At 47.0% G+C, this 23332-nt stretch overlaps 1 protein-coding gene across 7 annotated transcripts in view; it reads left to right on the top strand.

Annotated features, from left to right (window-relative positions):
- Positions 1 to 9797: 9797 nt before the first annotated feature.
- Positions 9798 to 23332, top strand: part of MX1 (MX dynamin like GTPase 1) — a 36536-nt gene continuing 23001 nt past the window's right edge. The window contains exons 1-7 of one of the 7 annotated variants that reach the window (XM_058427536.1): positions 9798 to 9817; positions 11679 to 11787; positions 12240 to 12352; positions 15028 to 15103; positions 16609 to 16734; positions 20403 to 20595; positions 21581 to 21718. In XM_058427536.1, the coding sequence (XP_058283519.1) occupies positions 16630 to 16734; positions 20403 to 20595; positions 21581 to 21718 (436 nt within the window). In that variant the 5' untranslated portion in view covers positions 9798 to 9817; positions 11679 to 11787; positions 12240 to 12352; positions 15028 to 15103; positions 16609 to 16629. The other 6 variants (XM_032174258.2, XM_032174260.2, XM_032174259.2 and 3 more) reach the window with 6 other exon arrangements.

Here is a 23332-nt window from a genome sequence, read left to right as displayed (position 1 = left end):
ATGGGAAGTGCAGGTAGGAGCACAGAAGCCATGACGGGTGGGGAGGAGCGTGGCCTGAAAGCCCTGCTTGCTTTCTCAACAGGGAGGCTTGTAACCTGGGGCAAGACCTCAGTCCTGTGCACTAGAGGCCTGGATATAAATTCAGCTCTGTTGGATGTTGGGGGAGCACGGTGAGAGTGAGACTGGCCTTCTTGGCTGCATGGAAGCTGGATGAGGCCTGTCACTGCCAGCTTTCCCTCACCTTCCTGGTGTCCTGTATGACACAGCAGAAGCAGACATAATCACCCTGGGAATGTATCTCCATAAGCCTGAGAAGCACACCCCATCACCCACAGCAGCCATAACAAGCTCTGCCCAAGGAGAAGCTCCGCCTAACCCTGCCCCACCTGATGGTCTTTCTCTACCTGCCCTGGTATTCAAAGACAAAAGCCATAACCTCGTGGGAGCTCTATGGCCCCACCCGTCACTTAAGAAACAGAAATACTTGTCCAGGCAACCTTAGGGCAAGCTTGTATCCTCCCTATACTATGGCAGCTATTGCCCTCTTTGTAGCGCCACCTCTTGGCTGGAGGCCAACCCACTCAAGCCATTACAGCAACTCATAACAGAACAACCCTGCCCCAAGAGAAAAAGGAAACAGCAGCTAATTCCACTGCCTGTAATATCCTGGCTAGCCAGAGGTCTCGAGTCTGTCCACGTGACAACTTCACTGCTAGCATAACCGGCATTTGAGAAAACCAGCACACTAAACAAAATTACAAGCAAGGACACTCACAGAGTCCACTTCACTCCCCTGCTACCTCCACCAGGGCAGGTGCTGGTATCCGTGGCTGAGAGACCTAAAGACGTATCACATCACAGGGCTTTTTTCAGACACTCTCAGTACTAGCTCAGAGCCTGGTAGCTCCGCTGGGTGGCTAGACCTTGAAGAGTAATAAAAATCACTGCTGTCCAGCTCTCAGGAAGCACCATCCCTAGGAGAAGGGGGAGAGCACCACATCAAAGGATCACCCTGTGGGACAAAAGAATCCAAACAGCAGCCCTTGCGTCCCAGATCTTCCCTCTGACATAGTCTGCCCAAATGAGAAGGAACCAGAAAAACAATTCTGGTAATACGACAAAACAAGTTTCTTTAACACCCTCAAAAGATCACACCAGCTTATCAACAATGGATCCAAACCAAGAATAAATCTCTGAATTCCTAGAAAAAGCAATTAGAAGGTTGATTATTAAGCTACTCAAGGAGGCACAAGAAAGGTAAATACCAACTAAAAGAAATTTACAAAATAATACAGGATATGAATGAAAAAATCTCCAGAGAACTAGATAGCATAAATAAAAAACAATCACAACTTCTGAAAATTGAAGACACACTTAAAGAGAAATGGAAAATACACTGGAAAAAGTTTCAACAGTTGAATGAAACAAGCAGAAGAAAGAACTTCAGAGCTCAAACACAAGGCTTTCAAATTAACCCAATCTGACAAAGACTAAGAAAAAAATAATTGTAATGAACAAAGCCTCAGAAAAGTTTGGAATTATGTTAAACAACCAAACTTAAGAATAACTGGTGTTCCTGAGTAAGAAGAAAAATATAAGTTTGAAAAACTTATTTGAGGAAATAATTGAGAAACAATTACCTGACGTTGCTAAAGATCTAGACATCCAGCTACAAGAAGCTCTAAGAACACCTGGGAAATTCGTTGCAAATAGATCATCACCTGGGCACATAGTTGCCAGGTTATCTAAAGTTAAGACAATGGAAAGAATCTTAAGAGGTATAAGGCAAAAGCATTAGGGTGAAAGAAAAACCTATTACATTAACAGCAGATTTCTCAGCAGAAACACTACAAGCTAGAAAGGAATGGGGTCCTATCTTTAGCCTCCTTAAAATAATTATCAGTCAAGAATTTTGTATCCAGCAAAACTAAGCTTCATAAATGAAGGAGAAATAGTCTTTTTCAGACAGACAAATGCTGAGAGAATTCACCATTACCAAGCCGGCACTACAAGAACTGCTAAAAGGAATTCTAAATCTTGAAACAAAACATGGAAATACACCAAAATAGAACCTCCTTAAATTATAAATCTCACATGGCCTATAAAACAGCAACACAATGGAAAAAAAAAAAAAGGTATTCAGACAACAACTAGCACAATAAATAGAATAGTACCTCACATCTGAACACTAATGTTGAATGTAAATGGCCTAAATGCTTCATTTAAAAGATACAGAATTGCAGAATGGATAAGAATTCAACAACCAAGTATCTGCTGTCTTCAAGAGAAACACCTAACGCATAAAAACTCACAAAACTTAAGGTAAAGGGGTGGAAAAATATATTCCATGCAAATAGACACCAAAAGCAAGCAGGAGTAGCTATTCTTATACCAGACAAAACAGATTTTAAAGCAACAACAGTTAAAAAAAAAAAAAGACAAAGAGGGACATTATATGATAAAAGGACAAGTCCAACAGGAAAATATCACAATCCTAAATATATATGCACCTAACACTGGAGCGCCCAAATTTATAAAGCAATTATGACTGGACCTAAGAAATAAGATAGACAGCAACACAATAATAGTGGGGGGATTTCAATACTCCACTGACAGCACTAGACAGGTCATCAAGACAGAAAGTCAACAAAGAAACAATGGACTTAAACTATACCCTAGAATAAATGGACTTAACAAATATGTACAGAATATTCTAACCAACAGTATACATTATATTCATCAGCACATGCAACATTCTCCAAGGTAGACCATATGATAATCACAAAACAAGTCTCAATAAGTTTAAGAAAATTGGAATTATATCATGCACTCCCTCAGACCACAGTGTAATAAAATTGGAAATCAACTCAAAAGGAACTCTCAAAACCATGCAAACACATGGAAATTAAATAATCTGCTCCTCAATGATTGTTGGGTCAAGCATGAAATCAAGATGGAAATTAAAAGATTCTTTGAACTGAATGATAATAGTAGTGACACAACCTGTCAAAACCTCTGGGATACAGCAAAAGTGGTGCTAAGATGAAAGTCCACAGCATTAAATACCTACATCAAAAATAGACAAGCACAAATGGACAATCTTAAGTGACACCTCAAGGAACTAGAGAAATAAGAACAAAACAAACCCAAACCCAGCAGAAGAAAAGAAATAAAGATCAGAGTAGAACTAAATGAAATTGAAACAAAAAAATTCAAAAGGTAAATGAAACAAAAAGCTGGTTCTTTGAAAAGATAAACAATATTGATAGACCATTAGCAAGATTAACCAAGAAAAGAAGAGAGAGTATCCAAATAAACTCAGTCAGAAATAAAATAGGAGATAATACAACCAATAGCACAGAAATACAAAAGATCATTCAAGGATACTATGAACACCTTTATCCACACAAACTAGAAAATTTAGAGGAGAGGGATAAATTACTGGAAATATACAACCCTCCTAGATTAAACCAGGAAGAAATAGAAACTCTGAACAGACTAATAACAAGTAGTGAGATTGAAATATTGGCAATTTTAAAACTTGAAACTATTCTAAAAGATAAAGAGGGAATCCTCCCTAAATCATTCTATGAAGCCAGTATCACCCTAATACCAAAACCAGGAAAGGACATAACAAAAAAAGAAAACTACAGACCAATATCCCTGATGAAATATGTAAAAATCCTCAACAAAATACTAGGTAACCAAATCTAACAGCATATCGAAAAGAATCCACCATGGTTAGGTGGGTTTTATACCATGGATGCAGGGATGTTTTAACATACGCAAGTCAATAAATGTGATACACCACATAAACAGAATTAAAAACAAAAATTACATAAGCATCTCAATAGATGCAGAAAAAGCATTTGACAAAATCCAGCATCCCTTTATGATAAAAACCCTCGGCAAAATCAGCATGGAAAGGACATACCTTAAGGTAATAAAAGCTATCCATGACAAATCCACAGCCAACATTATACTGAACGGGGAAAAGTTGAAAGCATTCCTCCTGAGAACTGGAGCAAGATAAGGATGCCCACTTCCACCACTTCTATCTATTCAACATCGTACTGGCAGTCCCAGCCAGAGCAATCAGACAAGAGAAAGAAATGAAAGGCATCCAAATCAGTAAAGAGTAAGTCAAATTGTCACTGTTCACCAATGATATGATTATATACCTAGAAAACCTTAAAATACTTGTCCAAAAAGCTCTTAGATCTGATAAATGAATTCAGTAAAGTTTCAGGATACAAAATCAATGTATACAAATCAGTAGCACTTCTATACACCAACAGCAACCAAGCTGAGAGCTGAGAGTGAAATCAGGAACTCAACCCCTTCACAATAGCTGCAAAAACAAATGAACAAACAAACTTAGGAATATACTTAACCAAGGAAGTGAAAGACCTCTACGAGGAAAAGTACAAAATCCTGCTGAAAGAAATCATAGACGTCACCAACAAATGGAAACATATCCCATGCACATGGATGGATAGAATCAATATTGTGAATACGACTGAAGGGGTGGGTTGCCCCTCCACACCTGTGGGTGTTTCTCGTTAGGTGGAACGAGAGACTTGGAAAAGAAAAAGACACAAAGTATAGAGAAAGAAATAAGGGGGCCCAGGGGACCAGCGTTCAGCATATGGAGGATCCCGCCAGTCTCTGAGTTCCCTTAGTATTTATTGATCATTCTTGGGTGTTTCTCAGAGAGGGGGATGTGTCAGGGTCATAGGATAATAGTGGAGAGAAGGTCAGCAGATAAACACGTGATCCCGCCAGAGATCACTTTAGGAGGCCGAGGCGTGTGGATCACCTGAAGTCAGGGGTTCGAGACCAGCCTGGCCAACATGGTGAAACCCTGTCTCTACTAAAAATACAAAAACTAGCCGGGCGTGGTGGCGCATGCCTGTAGTCCCAGCTACTCAGGAGGCTGAGGCACGAGAATCGCTTGAACCCAGGAGGTAAAGGTTGCAGTGAGCCGAGATCGCTCCACTGCACTCCAGCCTGGATGACAAGAGTGAGACTCCATCTCAAAAAAAAAAAAAAAAAAAAAAAATTTTGAGGGCAAAATATTTTGCTTTCCTTCAATGGCTGGGCCACCTGTACACAATGCCTGAACCCAGGTCCTGCAGCCCCCAGCTCGGCTCTCCAAAGCTCACCAGTATCAAAGGATTTCAGCTTCTACTCCTCCCCGCAGGGCTCTCTGGTGAGACCCAGACAGACATAAAGGAAAAGTCCGGCCTTGACCTTGAGGGCCAAGAGCAACCGCATCCGACGCCAGCGCTCTCGTGCCCAGTTGCCAAGGGATCACCTGAGGAAGGCCCTTAAAATACAGGTGCTAATGCAGGGGTCTTGGGATGGCCCCGGACCCTTCATTTCTAATAATTTCCCAGGTGAAGCCAATGCTGCTGCTGTTCCAGGAATCACCCTTTGAGAAGCACGGGTCTATACCACACGCACAGAAGAGGAAACGAAACGAGGCAAAGGGAACCAGTCCTTGTACTCGCGCCCAAGCAGGACAAAGCGGGCAAGGGTGGGGGCGGGGGCACGGGCGCGGGCGCGGGCAGGCGGACGGACTTGCAGGCAATGCAGCCGGGAGGATGGGCAGGTTGTGGGATGCTCCGCCGTTCCGCGACCACCCGCCTCCCGGGCCCAGCAGAACCGGGTCCAGGCTGGGGGAGGTGCGAGTGGTGTTTGTGAGCGACACCGGCCCCTCCTTGTGGCACCGCCCCCTTCTTCCCCGCCCCCTGGATTCTGAAGCCTGAAGTCCTGCAATTTGACTTTTCCTTTCTGGAAACCAGGGAGCAGAAATGAAACCGAAACTGAATTGTCTGGGAAATTCGCGATGGGGGCAGGGAGGGCAGGGAGAAGTAAGCCCAATGGAGGACCCCGAGGCCCGCGTTTGCATGACCAGGGCCGGCCTTCCGATTCCCCATTCATTCATTCCAGAAGCACCGAACCACGCCATGCCCGGATCCCAAGTGCAGCGACACCCAGCGTGGGCCTGGGGCTGCCGGTTGACCCGGTCCTCAGCCTGGTAGCAGAGGCCAGGCCAGTGCCACAAGTCCAGGCTCCACTGGGCCCTGCCTGTCCAGGAGCCTGTGGTGTCAGGCACGTAAGTCCACCTGGGCCTGGAGGAGGACAGGTGTGCAAAAGAAAATAACATCTCAGGACCCCCAGACTCCTTATGCCAAGGGAAACATCGAGCCTGGGAACTGAGCCATCAACCCTGCCATTCCTTTTCCCAAACAGATCCCTGTTGTCAGAGGCGCATCCAGAGCAACTCCATCTTAAAACGAGGCTGATACCTACTGGGCTGCATTCCCAGACGGAAAAGGTATTCTAAGTCACAGGGTGAGACAGGAAGTCAGCACAAGGTCATAAAGGTCATAAAGACCTTGCTCATAAAACAGGTTGCAATAAAGAAGCTGGTCAAAACTCAGCACAACCGAGATGGCCACGAGGGTGACCTGTGGTTGTCCTCATTTTTACACTCCCACCAGCGCCATGACAGTTTACAAATGCCATGGCAACGTCAGGAAGTTACCCTATATGGTCTAAAAAGGGGAGGCATGAATAATCCACCCTCGTTTAGCATATCATCAAGAATAACCATAAAAATGGGCAGCCAGCAGCCTCCAGGGTTGCTCTGTGGAGTAGCCATTCTCTTACTCCTTTACTTCAGGCAGGGGAGACGAATTTCCCTTTGAGCCTGTGGACAGAGGGCAGCCTGGTAGAGGGACGGGCATCAACAAAGCCTCTGAGTGTGACCTGGGTGCTGAGTTCAGGGATGGCAATGGGGGGGACTGAGACTGGATCAGAAGTTGCCTGGAAGAAGAGAGGACCATTCTCAAAGTATAAGAGTGTGAAACTTACCTGGTAGAAAAAAAAAAAAAAGAGTAACTGCCGTTTGTTTAATAGAGCGCACATCCTCTGCAATTCAGGTGGGAGGTTGTGAGCTTCCTAAGTACAGAAGCTGCCTCTTGATTTCAGCATAGCAAGGAGGTGCTGAAGAGCACAGGTTTGGAGAATAATCACCTGGATTGGAACCATAGCTCTACCAATATGGAACCCAGCTCCTGAGGCCTCAGTCTTCTCATGGAGAACATGGTGTGATAATCCTGCTCCGGGAGGGTGGCTGTTAAGGTGAGTGATTGCACACGAGTCCCTCTAGCTGATGTTACCGGGCGGTCCTTGTTTTTAGAGCTCCCAAGATGGTGCCGGGTGGCTTCCAAGATGGCGGCAAGCCTCTTGTTCTCTGAGCTGGGGTTCTTGGCCTCACAGATTCCAAGGAATGGAATCTTGGGGCATGCGGTGAGTGTTCTCCATTAGGACGAACCCGGCACTTAGCCATGCAGGAACAATGGCAAGCCTTTAGCCCGATTGGGAGCGGCAATGGGTGCCTTGCTGTATCAGGAGCACAGCGGACACCCTGCCGGATCCAGAGGGTTGGAAATCAGTGGTGGGTCTGTGATGGCAGCAAACAGCAGCGGACAGCAAACAGCAGTGGTGGATGGCAGGTGAAAGCTCAGCTCCAGCCATAACAAACACCGACCAGAAGAGAGTGCAGTTGCAAGATTTAACAGAGTGAAAACAGATATCCCATACAAAGGGAGGGAACCCAAAGGGGGTTGCCATTGCTGGCTCCAATGCCTGGGTTTATATCTCCATCACTGTCCCTTCCCCTGTGCTCTCAGGTGATAGATGATTGGCTATTTCTTTACTTCTTGTTTTTGCCTAATTAGTATTTTAGTGAGCTCTCTTTACTACCTGATTGGTTGGATGTGAGCTAAGTTGCAAGCCCTGTGTTTAAAGATGGATGTGGTCACCTTCCCAGCTAGGCTTAGGGATTCTTAGTCGGCCTAGGAAATCCAGCTAGTCCTGCCTCTCACTGACACCTAACACATACTACATGCTCAGTAGACATGATCTATTATTGTATGACTGCTGAATTACACCCCAAAACAACCACCTATACTCCCCAGGGCCCTGCCATATCATATGCATATTACAGGCAATGAAGCACCAAAATCTAAGGCCAGGGAGGGACTGGGGTGGGCAAAGGAAATGCCTAGGGCTTTAAAACTTAAGGAGGCATTGCAGCAACTGGGAGTGAGCTATGTGTGCTGTGTTTCCTGGGCAGGGCGCCTCACTGCCCTTGCGGGTCCTACCTTGGCTGAGGCTGTGCCTCTATCTGGTTATCAGTTGCCTGCAGCTCTTTCTGATTTTGTTCTTGAACAAGGGCCTTAGGGGAAGCCTCCCGCTGTTGGAAGCAGCAGCAGCATCACCCAGAGTGAAGTCTCTGTTCACATGAGTGCCAGCTCTGCTCACACCTACCCTGGGTTCCCAAGGCACTGTTCCTGCTTCAGAAAGCATCAGCCCCGTCTGCTCACAGCCCCTCAGGATGTGCTGTTGCCTGGGTTCTTGACTAGGAAGTAACAGGCCCAGAGGGGTTGAGTGTGTGTGTGTGTGTGTTGAGGTGAGGTCATCGCTAATTCCTGGGAGAACTTGTGTTCCCCTTGGATGAACGCCTTGGATGAAGAACCCCTTGGATGGGGTTGCCCAGCCCTAGGAGTGGATCCTGCAAAGCAAAATAGACTTCAGCACAGGGAGCAAGCTAGGGGGCTCCTCCCCGTCTTGTAGGTGCAATGGTATTGAATTTGATTCGAACCAGGTTTCCCCTGACCCCAGGACCTAAAGCTGGGGCAGGTTCTGGGCCTTGGGGTTGGTTAGGGGTGACCCTTCCTAATCATGGAAGTCTTTAGTGGGGGCTTGTAAGGGACTATGAGCTGAGCTAAGGAGAATGGAAGTAGGGTGCCAACTTTCATGCACGTCCGTGTGAAGAGACCACCAGACAGGCTTTGTGTGAGCAACATGGCTGTTTATTTCACCTGGGTGCAGGTGGGCTGAGTCCGAAAAGAGAGTCAGCAAAGGATGGTGGATTATCATTAGTTCTTATAGGTTTTGGGATAGGCAGTGGAGTTAGGAGCAATGTTTTGGGGGGCAGGGGGCGGATCTCTCAAAGTACATTCTCAAGGGTAGGGAGAATTACAAAGAACCTTCTTAAGGGTGGGGGAGATTACAAAGTACATTGATCAGTTAGGGTGGGGCAGGAACAAATCACAATGGTGGAATGTCAGCAGTTAAGGCTATTTTTACTTCTTTTGTGGATCTTCAGTTACTTCAGGCCATCTGGATGTATACGTGTAAGTCACAGGGGATGCGACGGCTTGACTTGGGCTCAGGGGCCTGACACCAACCACTCCCCACTCACAGCCAGTGAGTCAGGAATGGGAGCTCCCAAAGGGAGGGCCACCCATGGGTCTGCTTGACGCAGCCCTCCCCAACCCCTTTCATCTGTTCCAGTAAAACTCTAGCCAAGGAAGACAAAGAGACCTGTGGAGACCAAAAGAGAACTTTTTTCTTTTTTGAGACGGAGTCTCGCTCTGTCGCCCAGGCTGGAGTGCAGTGGCGCGATCTCGGCTCACTGCAAGCTCCGCCTCCCGGGTTCCCGCCATTCTCCTGCCTCAGCCTCTCCGAGTAGCTGGGACTACAGGCGCCCGCCACCACGCCCGGCTAATTTTTTTGTATTTTTTAGTAGAGACGGGGTTTCACCGTGGTCTCCATCTCCTGACCTCGTGATCCACCCGCCTCGGCCTCCCAAAGTGCTGGGATGACAAGCGTGAGCCACCGCGCCCGGCCAAAAGAGAACTTTTAATTCGGGCCGACAGCAGGCTCATGCCCAAAATGGCTGCCAACCCCAACAAAGAAAGCAGCTTGCTTATATGTCGTTTGAGATGGGAAAAACAAGGTAGGATACAGGTTTCAGACAAAGACAGTAAATCACTTAACCCATGACAATTCTGAGGAAACTGGCGATTTAGTTATATTGACTAGTCATCATCCAAGCTGGACTAGAGTTGGAAGCTGGGGTCCGGAGGTGGGTGATAAGCTTTCGAGATAAGCTTGCATCTGCAACTCGTTACAATGCTGGGAGGGGCTGCTTAAAATTTTAGCCTGTGTATGTGCTACTTCTAAATAGCTTATACTAAATGTTAACTATTACCTATGTTATGTTTATTATTTTAAGCTTTATTATTACTATTTTATTTATTTTATTTTCCTTCCACACACCCGTTTCCACCCTGGAGAGACCAGATGAGCCAGACTCCAGGGAGGCCTAGAAGTGGGCAAGGGGAAACGGGAAAGGAGGAAGATGATATGGGTGCGTCTGGTTAGGGGTGGGAGTGCTGGACGGAGTTCGGGACAAGAGGGGCTCTGCAGCCATTGGCACACAATGCCTGGTAGTCCCTGCTGGTGCTGGGATCATCCCAGTGAGCCCTGGGAGGGAACTGAAGACCCCCAATTACCAATGCATCTGTTTTCAAAACCGACGGGGGGAAGGGCATGCCTAGGTTCAAGGATACGTGCAGGCTTGGATGACTCCGGGCCATTAGGGAGCCTCTGTTGCACCTTGATCCTCAGACGGGCCTGATGAGATGAGCTTCTGATTCAGCAGGCCTGGGTTCGGGCCCGAGAACCTGCGTCTCCCGCGAGTTCCCGGGAGGCAGCTGCTGCAGGAGCGGGGCCAGGAGCTAGGTTTCGTTTCTGCGCCCGGAGCCGCCCGCAGCACAGGGTCTGTGAGTTTCATTTCTTCGCGGCGCGGGGCGGGGCTAGGCGCGGGGTAAAAGCGGCGGAGCGAGAGCGGAGGCCGCACTTCCGCACTGCGCGGGGACCGGTGAGTGTCGCTTCTGGGGCCAGTGCCCAGCAACCGCGCTAGGAGCGCGGAGAAGGGCATTGGGAGAGCGGCGTTCGTGGCGGAGACTAGCGCTCCGGAGCACGGGCACGGCGGGGGCACCTTCTCGGCTGCTAGTAACTAACAATGATAATCATAGCAAGGGCGCTGATGGGCGGGCTCGGAGCACGCCTGATTCTGATTCCCACCAGGCTGCCCAGGCTCCTGATGACTCATCAGAAACATCCCCCTAACCCGCGGCCTTCCTGCAGGAGAGGTTGGGAAGGGGTGGGGGACGGGGCTCGGGGGAGGTCTCCGAGGGACTCTAGTAAGCGGGGAAGGGCGCCGGGAAACTTTCAGATCCACGGCTGCGCGGGCCACGAGCCCACCCGAACGCCGACTACTGCTTTCCGTCGACTTCTATTTCCTGCGAACGCGCGAAAGCAAACCCAAGTCAGAGTGCGGAGGTCGCCGGGGAGAGAAGGTTCAAGGAGTTCTCGCCGATCCTGCTGAATAAAGGGGGTTCCGAGCTGGGCCGAGATGGGGCATGCGCGGGAAGACCCCTGCCCGCTGTTCCCCGCCACTGCCCCAGTGGATGCCATGCCCGGGGCCTCCCCGGCGCGTGGGGCTGACGCACCCTCGGGGTCCATCGTAGTTGGCCGGGATCGTGGAGTCGGTGCGGTGGACGAAGGGAGGCAGGACAGTCCCGGGGGTGGCAGAAGGAGCCCGGGCACAGCTGAGACCTGCGCTCCCACCCCACCAACACTCACAGCGGGTGACTGCCGAGCTGGGCAATTGGGATGGCCCAAGTTATTTGGTCAAATTTTAAATCGCGTTTGTTATTGGGGAGTAGAGTCCAGTGATACTAACCACGCCTCTACCTCCACCCCCGGTGTCAGTCCTAAAGGGCTCCTAAAATGGCTGTGTCATCTTTCAGCCTTGGACCGCAGTTGCCGGCCAGGAATCCCAGTTTCGCGGTGGACACGCCTCCCACTGCCTCCCTCGCGCCCTTGCCGCCCACCTGCTCACCCAGCTCAGGGGCTTTGGTAGGTAGCAGTGCATTTGGTCTAAAGTGCAAGATGTTCTCTCTTTTATTCATAACAAATTTAAATGCCAGCGGGGTTTGAGGGGAAAAACGCTTTCAGAAGAAAAGGTGAATGTCAGTCCTGCAAGAGTTAGTTTTAAAACTAGGCAGGATTGGCACATGCATACCTATATAACAAACCTGCACGTTCTGCACATGTACCCCAGAACTTAAAAGTATATAAGAAAAGAAACAACTAGACTGGATTATGTTGGGGAAGTGTAGACGCTTGCATCTTGGGCATTTCCTAGAACGTAGGCAGTACGTTAGTCCTTATTAGGGGTTTTGGGAGAGGAAGGGGGCTGAATCCTACCTCCCATCCCTGCTCCTCTATGGGGTCTGAGCTGAGGAAGCTTCACCACAAGGAGAGAAACCCCCTGACAACCCTGGATGCCACCTTTACCCTCATTGCAGGAATTCTGTGGCCACACTGCTGGGAGATCGGTTCTGGGTCTGAAGGCTACAGGAAAACTCCCCTTCCCTGAAATCTGGAGTGGAGAACGCCACCATCCAGCCACCATTCCAAGGTACAGCAGAAATGAAGTGGGTCATTGGGTTCTTTTTTTTCTTTCTTTCTTTCTTTTGAGACAAGGTCTCACTCTGTCGCCCAGGCTGGAGTGCAGTGGCGCCATCTCAGCTCACTGCAATCCCCGCCTCCCAGGTTCAGGCGATTCTGGTGCCTCAGTCCCCTGAGTAGCTGGGATTACAGGCACACATCACCACACCTGGCTAATTTGTATGTGTTTAGTAGAGACAGCATTTCACCATGTTGGCCAGGCTGGTTTCAAATTCCTGGCCTCAAGCGATCCACCCGCCTTGGCTTCCCAAAGTACTGGGATTACAGGCACGAGCCACTGCACCCAGTCAGGTTCATTTTAGTTGTTATGTTAACCGGGTTTCCTCCACCTGTGCGCTAACTTTCACTTTCCCAAAAGGTTTCAGGATGACCCAGTAGGCAATGAGTGATTCTCAAATTCAGGATTTATTGTGAGAGATTCACACACACAATTGAGCAGACATTCACAGTACAATGATTAAAGGGAGTGATTAGGGTGAGGACCCACAGTGGAGGCTCCGGAGGCCAGCCCACTGACAGCCACTCCAGGGAGTCCAGAAGTCCCTCTCTAGTGCTTGGTGGTGGAGGGAAATCTGTCCCTCCAGGGGCCTCGTCCTGGGCTGCCCAGCTGCCAAAGTCAGGAAGAAGCTTTCAGAAATCTCACTGCCAAGATTCTGAAAATGCTTCAGATGTTGCCAGTCCCTTGCTGCTTTTGCGACCCTCCACGGGTGTGCGTGCCACTGGATCCTTATCCACTGGGATCTCTGGAGGCATTGGGTCACAGAAAGTGTTCCCTCATCCCCTTAGTCTACCACACACATGCTTACCACTTTGAAGAAAAACCCCTTTCCTATGAGCGAAAGTGAGAAACACGTATGTTTATTGTTTCTAAAGAAAAAAGCTTACTATAGGCTTAATGCCACCTAATATGAGTGCCTCCATTTTGAGACATTAGGGTCACAAGTCATTATTATGTTTCATGGTCACAAACCTGCCCTGGGCAGGGACGGAAGGAAGCCCCTGCACGGGGGCAGTTGCTCAGGATGTGAGAAGAGCCTGGTGCATAACCCCATCCACGCCACCTAACACCTCAGGCTCTGACCAGTGGGGCTGTGCAGTAGCGAGTGGGTGGAGGGCTGGAACCCTGCAGCCTCTCTCCAAACACAGGGTGCAGCCAAGACATTTTAGGAGCAATTTGGGATGGAGAGCTAGGAGTCGCCACCTTTTGGCTCCTCCAAGGCCAGAACTGGTGCCTGCACTCAGTTCAGTTTGAAGATTGCAGCTGGATGCCGAGTTCCATGGAGCAGTAAGAAACCGGTTTGAACTCCCGAGATTGCCCTGCCCCTGAAATCCAAACTGATGTTCCGAATGATCAGGGAAAGGTACGAACGTTTATGGTTTACAGACAAAACCCATAAGGTTTAGCTTTCAGAGAATCTCATTTTATGAAGCAAATTAGGGAAGGGAATCTACTCACCAAGTCCTGTTTCAGCTGATCTAGTGGAACCCGTGGTCATGAGGTACAAGTCTTGGTCTCAATAATGCTCCTTATCTGGCTGCAAAAACGCCAGCTGAGGCAACCATAGCCCAGAAGACTGGTACTCCTGAGAGGCAGATGAAGTGGTGGTGTTTGATATCGAGCCTGGGATGCCCTGGGCACATGAAGTCTTTCCAAAGGCATGGGAGTTTTAGGGAATAAATTCCCAGATTGTCAGACTCCGCAAGTACCGTTTACAATGGATTGCCTTTTATAACCATCCCACTCCTACCTGACAAAAGAGATGGGCGGATTATAAGGTCAGGAGATTGAGTCCATCCTGGCTAACACTGTGAGACCCCATCTCTACTAAAAAAATACAAAAAATTAGTCAGATCTGGTGGCGTGTGCCTGTAGTCCCAGCTACTTGGGAGGCTGAGGCAGGAGAATTGCTTGAATCCAGGAGGTGGAGGTTGCAGTGAGCCAAGATCATGCCACTGCACTCCAGCCTGGTGACAAAGCGAGACTCTGTCTCAAAAAAAAAAAAAAAAAAAGGAATACATCATACATCCCTTTCTTCCCTTCCAAATCAAGCAAGGGTGCCTGCCCTGGAAGTGTGTAAACCCGGGGAAGGGAGACAGAAAAGGATAGTTTAAAGTATTGGTGTCGGGGACGTGTTCTTTAGCCAAGGCAGCATGAACTCATGGCAGCACTTCCCAACTTTCCTGACACGGGCGTTTCTGTGAACTCCAGTGTGACAGGAGAAAGGGCGTTGGCTCAGGTGTGCAGCTAGATATGTTACAGAGCAGGGTGACAGGCAGGGGTGATGAGTTTTGTTTTAACAACCTATCCCTTCAACCCTCATGGTACTGACAAAGATCACGTGGCTCTCGGGGGAGATTCCTGCGAGGAGAAGCAAGGAGAGCATCCTTACATATTATTGATCCAGGCAGCAGATTTGCAGCAAAGCTCTGTGCTTTATCCATCTATTAAAATAGTTAAAATAGTCAAAACACAGGAAAAGGATTCTGGGAAATTGGAATCGGCTTCAGAGCACACCCCTCCTGCACTTGCACGGTTCTCCGCCTTAGGAATGGGACTGGGTGGGTGGGTACTCTCGGGTGTTCCGCGGGTTTGGGTCTTACTTGTACACTTTGCTTGATTTCAAGGAGGTGCAGGAGAACAACTCTGTGATACCATTTAACTTGTTGACGTTACTTTTATTTGAAGGAACGTATATTGGAGGTAAGTTGGTGCATGCTATTTTCTATAACATTTATTTTGAGTCATAGGAGAAAGATTTTCAGTTACTTTTATCCAAGATTATTAGACATTGTAAAATTTCATATTTAGGCACTTGTCCTACAACATTTAAAAAATGAATTTCAAATACATACATGTGTATTTGTAAGGCAGACAAGTATAAGGCAGTCAGTTACATGCTTTCAAGAGTAAAATGAATGACGTTTCATTTCCCCCAATTTGTGGGAATAAAAGAATGAAAATATGAACTTGATGATCAAAAGAAAGAGCATAAAAGATTAAAAGATTTAGAGCTCACACGGTTCTGGTTCTTTTTTTTTGAGACGGAGTCTTGCTCTGTCACCCAGGCTGGAGTGCAGTGTTTTAAACTAAAGGTTTGGGTATCAAATTACCATAATATTTGGATTCTCTTGGCTACACTGGAAACAGTTCTATAACAATTTTATTTTTAAATGTAAAATTTTTGTTTGTTGTTTTTAAGATGGGGTCTCGCTCTGTCGCCCAGGCTGGAGTGCAGTGATGCGATCTCAGCTCACTGCAACCTTCACCTCCCAGGTTCAAGTGATTCTCCTGCCTCACCTCCCAAGTAGCTGGGACTACAGACACGCACCACCACTTCCAGCTAATTTTTGTATTTTTAGTAGAGGTGGGGTTTCACTATGTTGGCCAAGCTTGCTTCGAACTCCTGACCTCAGGTGATCCACTTGCCTTGGTCTCCCAAAGTGCTAGGATACAGGCGTGAGCTACCGCGCCCAGCCTTTAAATGTAAACTTTTTAATTGTATTACAACTGCATCAGAAGTTATATCCTTTGCAACTATTCAAATTTATGCTGAAAACATTTTTGAAGTTCCACCTAAAATTATGACAAGAGATAGTTTTAGAAAATCTTTTGGGGAACAGAGGCATATTCTATCTTTTTCTGAGACAGAGTCTTGCTCTGTCACCCAGACTGGGGTGCAGTGGCGTGATCTCAGCTAACTGCATCCTCTGCCTGCCGGGTTCAAGCAATTCTTTGCCTCAGCCTCCTGAGTAGTTGGGATTACAGGTGCCCGCCACCATGCCTGGCTAATATTTTTGTATTTTTAGTAGAGACGAGTTTTACCATGTTGGCCATCTTGGCCAGGTGGTATTGAACTCCTGACCTCATGATCCACCTGCCTCGGCCTCCCAAAGTGCTGAGATTACAGGCGTGAGCCCTGGGGCCCGGCCTAGAGGGATATTCTTGAAGCGCCTTGAGCAGGGAGGCAGCGTTTGTCTTCATCTGCCCTTGGCTTCTTTAGGTCCCTCTGTTTCTCTTTCCGTGAATAAAGAGCCAGTGAGCACACACTGTGTCCCAGGCACTCTTCTACGCTCTGGGGACATCACCATGAAAAACTAGTCAGAGTCCCCACCTCCAGGGGCCTTCCCTTCTGGTGGTGGGTTTGGTTCCATGGTTGAATGCACACAGCTGCTTATCTGTTCAATAGGCATCTGCTTTATTTTAAGCTTACTTTGCAAAGAAGGAAGATGGTTCTTTCCGAAGTGGACATCGCAAAAGCTGATCCAGCTGCTGCATCCCACCCTCTATTACTGAATGGAGATGATAACGTGGCCCAGAAAAATCCGCGCTTGGTAAGTTGCTCTCTGAAAGTCACTATCCATGTGACATGAGCCATGCCCATTTGAGGCCGCCCTTTTCTACAGTGGTGCCACTGCTGCCCAGAGATGCCTGCTCTCTCGCCTCTCCTGTGCCAGGACGCAGATCCTGACCCTCTACTTGCCAGCTTACAATCATATGTAGACTCGTTGCCTTAGCTCACCATGGGTGGAGGTGCTGCTGGGGTTGGGGACACTGGCTGAGCTGTTGATGGGTTCAGCTCATCTATGCTGGAAGGAATTGGCCCAGGCCCTGGGTTCAAGGAGCGCTAGGTTTGTTTTTCCTGCCCACATCATGATTCATTCTCAAGGTACAAACCCTGGGGCATCATTAAGATATTATCTCTGTAGGGAAGCCATGTGGTGCATTTTTTGCCCAGAATCAAGACATATTTTTGGTGAGAACCAATCATGACCCCTGGAATCAGTCCAACCTGAGTTGGTCCTGACGCTGACACTCTCAGCTGTGTGATCGTGGGTAGTTATTCCACCTGTTATAAGCCTGGTTTTCCATATCTAAAATGAGAATAATGGTCTTTGCTTTATATGGCTGAGAGGAGTAAGTGCAGGGAGTGTCCCGGTACTCAGAGTGCTCAGTTTCTTATTACCATGGATCACTGGTCTGTTTCAGGCTGGCTCTGTTTTCCTAGGCAATGTTAAACAATTTTTCAAACAATATTTAAAAAACATTGAAGCATTTAGAAAAATACAGGGGACCACCACCTTTCCACCACCCTGATGCCACTGTTTACGTTTTTCTGCATTTCCCTCCCTGGTGCATCTCTCGTCTGGCTGTAAGAGATGTAATTATGTCAGGGTGTCAGGGTGTGGAGCCGGGGGAACTCTCACCCACTCATACTTGCCTGCTTTGGAAGCAGCTTGGCCTTTTCCAGTCAAGGAGAACAGAGTGTGTCTTGTGATCTGGCAGTTCCACTTCTGGGGATAGACCGTGGTTCTCAAAGTGTGGCCCCCAGCCCAGCCCATTAGCATCACCTGGGAAGTTGATTGAAATGCAAATGACCAGCCCCTCCTCCCACTCTTAGACCTGGTGAATTGGACACTCTGGGGCAGGGCCCACCCCCTGTGCTTTACCAGGCTCTCCAGGTGATTCTGCTGCGTGCCGGACCTTGAGGACCATGTGTAAACTCTTGCACATCCCCCTGGGAGCCACGTGCATAGCAGCACTGTTTATAACAGCAAAACCCAGAGCCTGTCTACGTGCCTGTCATGGTGGAATGGATACTGGGAGTGTGGTACATTCAAGTAGCAGAATTCTATACAGTAGTAAAAAGGAATGAACTGGAGTTCCAGGTATCAAAATGACTGCATCAAACGAACAATGTTGAACCAAAGAATCAAGTTACAGGAAATATACAAAATGATTCCCCTTGTATAAAATTCCCAAACAGGCAGCAATAGGCAATATACCATTGTGGGAAAAACATACAGGTGGCAAAACTAAAGAAAGGCAAGGATGTGATGATTGCAAGCCTCAGGATAGAGGGACCCTCTGGAGGTGAAGGAGTTGACCCAGAGAGGTGTGTGCAATGTCCTAAGTACTGGGAGTGTTTGTATTCTTAACCCAAGTGGTTGGTACATGCATATTTGCTTTATTATGTTTGACACACTTTTGTAAATAGATAGTATAAATAAATGAAAACAAAACAAAAAGTTATAAGGTGAACTAAGACCGAGGCTACCGATTGTATTCATGCATTTGGTAAGGCTGTGGTTCTTTCTCAGTCAGGGCCCATTTTGCTCCCTGGAACTTGTGGCCAGGTCTAGAGACATCTTGGTTGTCACAACTCAGGGTGAATAGTGAATAGAGGCCAGGTATTTGGCTAAACCTCCTACAATGTGTAGGGTAGCCCCTGCAACAAAGAATCATCTAACCCCAAATATGAATAGCTTATTGTCCTGATATAAAGAAGTTATTCTAGTAAAAACGTATGTCTATGATGAAGCATGCACAAAAATAGTCATTAGAAAGAGGTAAAAGATAAAATGATTTTCTTATATTTTCTTCCTGAACCTCAATCAGCCCACATTTGGAAAATTGCACCCAGCTGCTGGTAGGTGGGCAGGACCAAGTGTGAAGTCTGCTGCTTTCTCTGTTTTTATGCAAGTACTTCACTGTTTTGATTACTTTAGTTTTATAGTAATTACGGAAATTAGGTAATGCTAGTCCTCTGACTTTGTTCTTCTTTTTCAAAGTCATTTTGACTAAGAATATTTAGATCATTTCTATTTAATGTGACTGGTAAGATAATTAGGTTTGAGAATATCATCTTGCTAATTGTTTTCTATTTGTCCCATCTGTTCTCCATTCCCCCTTTCGTCTTTTTCTGCCTTCTTTTGGATTATTTTTTATGATTCCATCATGTCTCCTTTGTTGTCTTATTAAGTATAACTCTTGGTGTTTATAGTGTATATCTTTAACTTAATAAGTCAACCTTCAAGTGATAGTCTGTCACTTCATGTATAGTGCAAGAACCTTAGAACAGTGTACTTCCATCTCTCTGCTCTGAGCCTTCATACTATTTCTATCATGCATCTTTTACATACATCCTAAACCCCACAATACATTGTTATTATTGATGTTCAAACATTCAATTATCTTTTAAATAAAGATAGCAAAGGAAAGGAAAAAGTGTAGTAGTTACCCCTTCTAGTATAGACTCCTTTGTATAGATCCAGATTTCCGTTCAGTATCATTTTCCTTCTACCTGAAGAACTTCTTTAACATTTCCTGTAGTGCAGGTCTGCTGGTAATGAATTAGTTAAGCTTTTGAATGGCTAAAAAGGTCTTTGTTTTGCCTTCATTTTTAAAAGATATTTTTGCTGGGTATGGAATTCTAGGTTGACAGTGTTTTTCAGTACTTTAAAAATACTGCTTCACTGTCTTCTCACTTATTACTGCTTCTGATAAGATTGACAGCAGATTTCTCATTTGTGTTCCTCTGCTCACACTATATCATTTTCTGGCTGCTCCTAACATTTTCTCTTTATTACTGGTTTTGAGCAATTTGACCCTCTTATGGCTTGATGATGTTTATGTTTGCTGTGCTTAATGTTTGTTGAGTTTCTGGGATCTTTCGGTTTATGGTTTTCATTAAGTTTGAGGGAATTGTATGTATTATTTCTTCAAATTTTTTTTCTGTCTCTCTTCCATTCTCTTATGGGGATTCCAGTAACCTGTGTATTAGACTTATTGAAGTTGGCCATCTTTAATGGAGTGTATTGGTTCGTTCTCACACTGCTATGAAGAACTGCCCGAAACTGGGTAATTTATAAAGAAAAGAGATTTAATTGACTCACAGTCCGCATGGCTGGGGAGACCTCAGGAAACTTACAATCATGGAGGAAGGCACCTCTTCACAAGGTGGCAAGAGAGAGAATGACTCAAGGAGGAACTTGCCAAACACTTATAAAACCATCAGACCTCATGAAAACTCACTGTCATGAGAACAGCATGGGGGAAACCTCCCCCACAATCCAATTACCTCCACCTGGTCTCTCCCTTGACACGTAGGGATTATGGGGATTACAATTCGAGATGAGATTTGGGTAGGGACACAGAACCAAACCATATCATGAGCATGATCTGCAGGCCATGAAGAAGTCTCCATTTTTGCTTCCTCCAGGTGGCTGAGAACAACCTGTGCAGCCAGTACGAGGAGAAGGTGCGCCCCTGCATCGACCTCATTGACTCCCTGCGGGCTCTGGGTGTGGAGCAGGACCTGGCCCTGCCAGCCATTGCCGTCATCGGGGACCAGAGCTCAGGCAAGAGCTCCGTGTTGGAGGCACTGTCAGGAGTTGCCCTACCCAGAGGCAGCGGTAAGAACTTACATTCTATATTGGTCTGCTCAGGCTGCCATAACAAAATACCACAGATGGGGTGGCTTACACAACAAAAGTTTATTTTCTCACAATTCTAGAGACTGGATGTCCAACATCAGGGTTTAGCTTCTCCTGAGGCCTTTCTCCATGGCTTGCAGATGGCCACCTCCTCACCGCTCCCCCATGCGGCCTTCCTTCTGCACACAAGCATCTCTGTTGTCTCTTCCTCTTCTTCATAAGGGCATCAGTCATACTGGATTGGGGCCCACCCTAATGACCTCATTTAACCTTAATTACCTCTTTAAAGGCCTTATCTTCAAATACAGTCCCATTAGGGGTTAGGGCTTCAACATAGGAATTTGGAGGGAACACCATTTCATAATGCTATCTCATTGCACATTTTTCTCACGTAAGTCATACGTAATTTACAGTTTGAGGAGGATCTGAATAAACGCATTTGGGTCCCCCAGTTCAGAACTATATCAGTGAGGGCTCAAAGAGTTCAGGCCTGGGATGGGTCTTGCAATACAGGTCAGCCATGGTAGGTAGAAGATGGAAGGAGTTTACAGTGGGAGGACAGTTGTAAGGTGGCCTGGTAGCAGCAGAATGCTTTCCTAATGGGGGTAGAGTGTGTATGTTGGGGGGATAATGGAAGATGTTCAGATGAGTTTCGGGGGTTTCCCAATGTGGTCTGCCACCTGAGCTGATGGCAGAACACTGGGATGAGGCAGGAAGCCGAAAGTGGTGGCTTTCAAGCGTTAGTAAGCAAAAACTCACCTGGGTTACATATTCAGAATGCGTGTTCTTGAAGTCACCCAGACACAGTGTGATGTCCCCGCATATCAGAGGGTAAGACCAGAAAGTTTCCAGTTTTAAATGTCTCCCCATATGATTGTACAAAAGTTTGAGAACCATGGGCCTGAGGCTCTGTATAGGCCTTTTAAGAGCAAAGTGGAGCACTGATGTGGGCGTGGCCTCCTAGGGATCGTGACCAGATGCCCGCTGGTGCTGAAACTGAAGAAACTTGTCAACGAAGATAAGTGGAGAGGCAAGGTCAGTTACCAGGACTACGAGATTGAGATTTCGGATGCTTCAGAGGTAGAAAAGGAAATTAATAAAGGTGAGTACCCTCTGTTCGGATGGCTGGTCAAGCCTTCTGACATGCATGGGGTCTGTTTGTAACTGTTCATACTCCCACCTCCCTGGGCCTGTGCTGTTAGGACCCCTTTCTCCTGCACATCAGGCCCCAGTTCCTTCTACTTCTTTTACCTCATTATGACCAGCATGCTTGGATATCAGCATCTGATAGCAATAATTTATTTCTGGCCGGGCACAGTGGCTTGTGCCTGTAATCCCAGCTCTTTGGGAGGCTGACACGGGGGGATTGCTTGAGCCTAGGAGTTCAAGACCAGCCAGGGCAACATAGTGAGACCCCATCTCTTAAAAAAAAATTAAAATAGCTGGGCAGGGTGGCATGCACCTGTGGTCCCAGCTATTCAGGAGGCTGAGGTGGGAGAGTTGCTTGAGCCTGGGAAGTCAAGGCTGCAGTGAGCCGTGATCTTGCCACGGCACTCTAGCCTGACAACAGAGTGAGACCCTGTCTCAAAAACACATGTATTGCTTATTATGTAAGTATCCAGAATAATGTGAATTTTAAAATGTCCCCAAATATGGACGATCTGTCCCTTATTCAAGGGCTTCCCTACTTAGATCTGGTGGGAAGAGGTGCCAGATATGGGGGTGAGGGAGCTCCTCCCCCTGTCCCTTTGTACAGGAACTCCACGTTGTGGACAGGATCGTCACTGAACCCCACTCAGAACCAGCACCCTTTTCTAGGGAAGGGGAGGGGCTGTGTTTGCATAAACCCAGCTTAGGCTAATTCATGGCAGGCCTCCATAAATGCAAACCACAAGGATCAATTTGAAGTGTCTGCAAGGGGAAATGACACCAGCCGTGTAGACAGGGCAGAGTAGCTGACAAAGAACAGCCTCTGTGAAATGCATGGATAACATCTTCCTATCGACCTTCATGTTTTTCTAGCATGTCACATGATTAAGTTTCATTCACATTGGGAAGGTACTGAAGAGACATGAACTGATGCCCAGCAGTAGGAAGGGATGGGTTTAGCATTTGTAAAGATGGAGCATTAATCACATTTGTTGACTGTTTATAGAAAGATAAATAATGTTATTGACAAACCATGATTTTGAATTAGTTGGGATTAGGTTGGCTGCCTGCAGCAGAAAACTCAAAATAACTGTGTGCCTTGGCCCTTGCTGTATAACAAACCCATCTTAAAACTAATGGCTTAACCACTTTTATTTCTCGTGATTTGATGGACCAGCTGGGCAGTTCTTCTCTGGGCTAGCTGGGCTGGGGCTGATGGTCCAGGATGGCCCTTGGCTGGAGTGACCAGGCCTTTGGTCTGTGTGGTCTCTCACCCTCTAGAAGGCTAAGCTGGACTTGTTAATTTGGGTGGAGGGGTTCCCAGCAGCAAGAGAGGGCAAGACCCGACATCTAACGCCTTTCAGTCTCTCCTGGCGTCGCATTGTGTAACATCCCCTTAGCCAGAGAAAGTCACGTGGCCAAGCCCAATTTCAAGGGACCGATTCTCTCTCTCCATGGAAGTGACAAAGGCACCCTGTAAAGTAGCGTGCATACAGGGATGGAAGGGAATGTGGCAGCAAGTTGCTAACACAGTAGTCTAAACAATGTAGGAGCTTTCTGTCCCTCT

The sequence above is a fragment of the Hylobates moloch genome, unplaced genomic scaffold, assembly GCF_009828535.3.
Source record: "Hylobates moloch isolate HMO894 unplaced genomic scaffold, HMol_V3 SCAFFOLD_14, whole genome shotgun sequence".
Classification (NCBI taxonomy): Eukaryota; Metazoa; Chordata; class Mammalia; order Primates; family Hylobatidae; genus Hylobates; species Hylobates moloch.
Note: the sequence above shows the minus strand (reverse complement) of the source record. Positions and strands in the feature narration are given on the sequence as shown.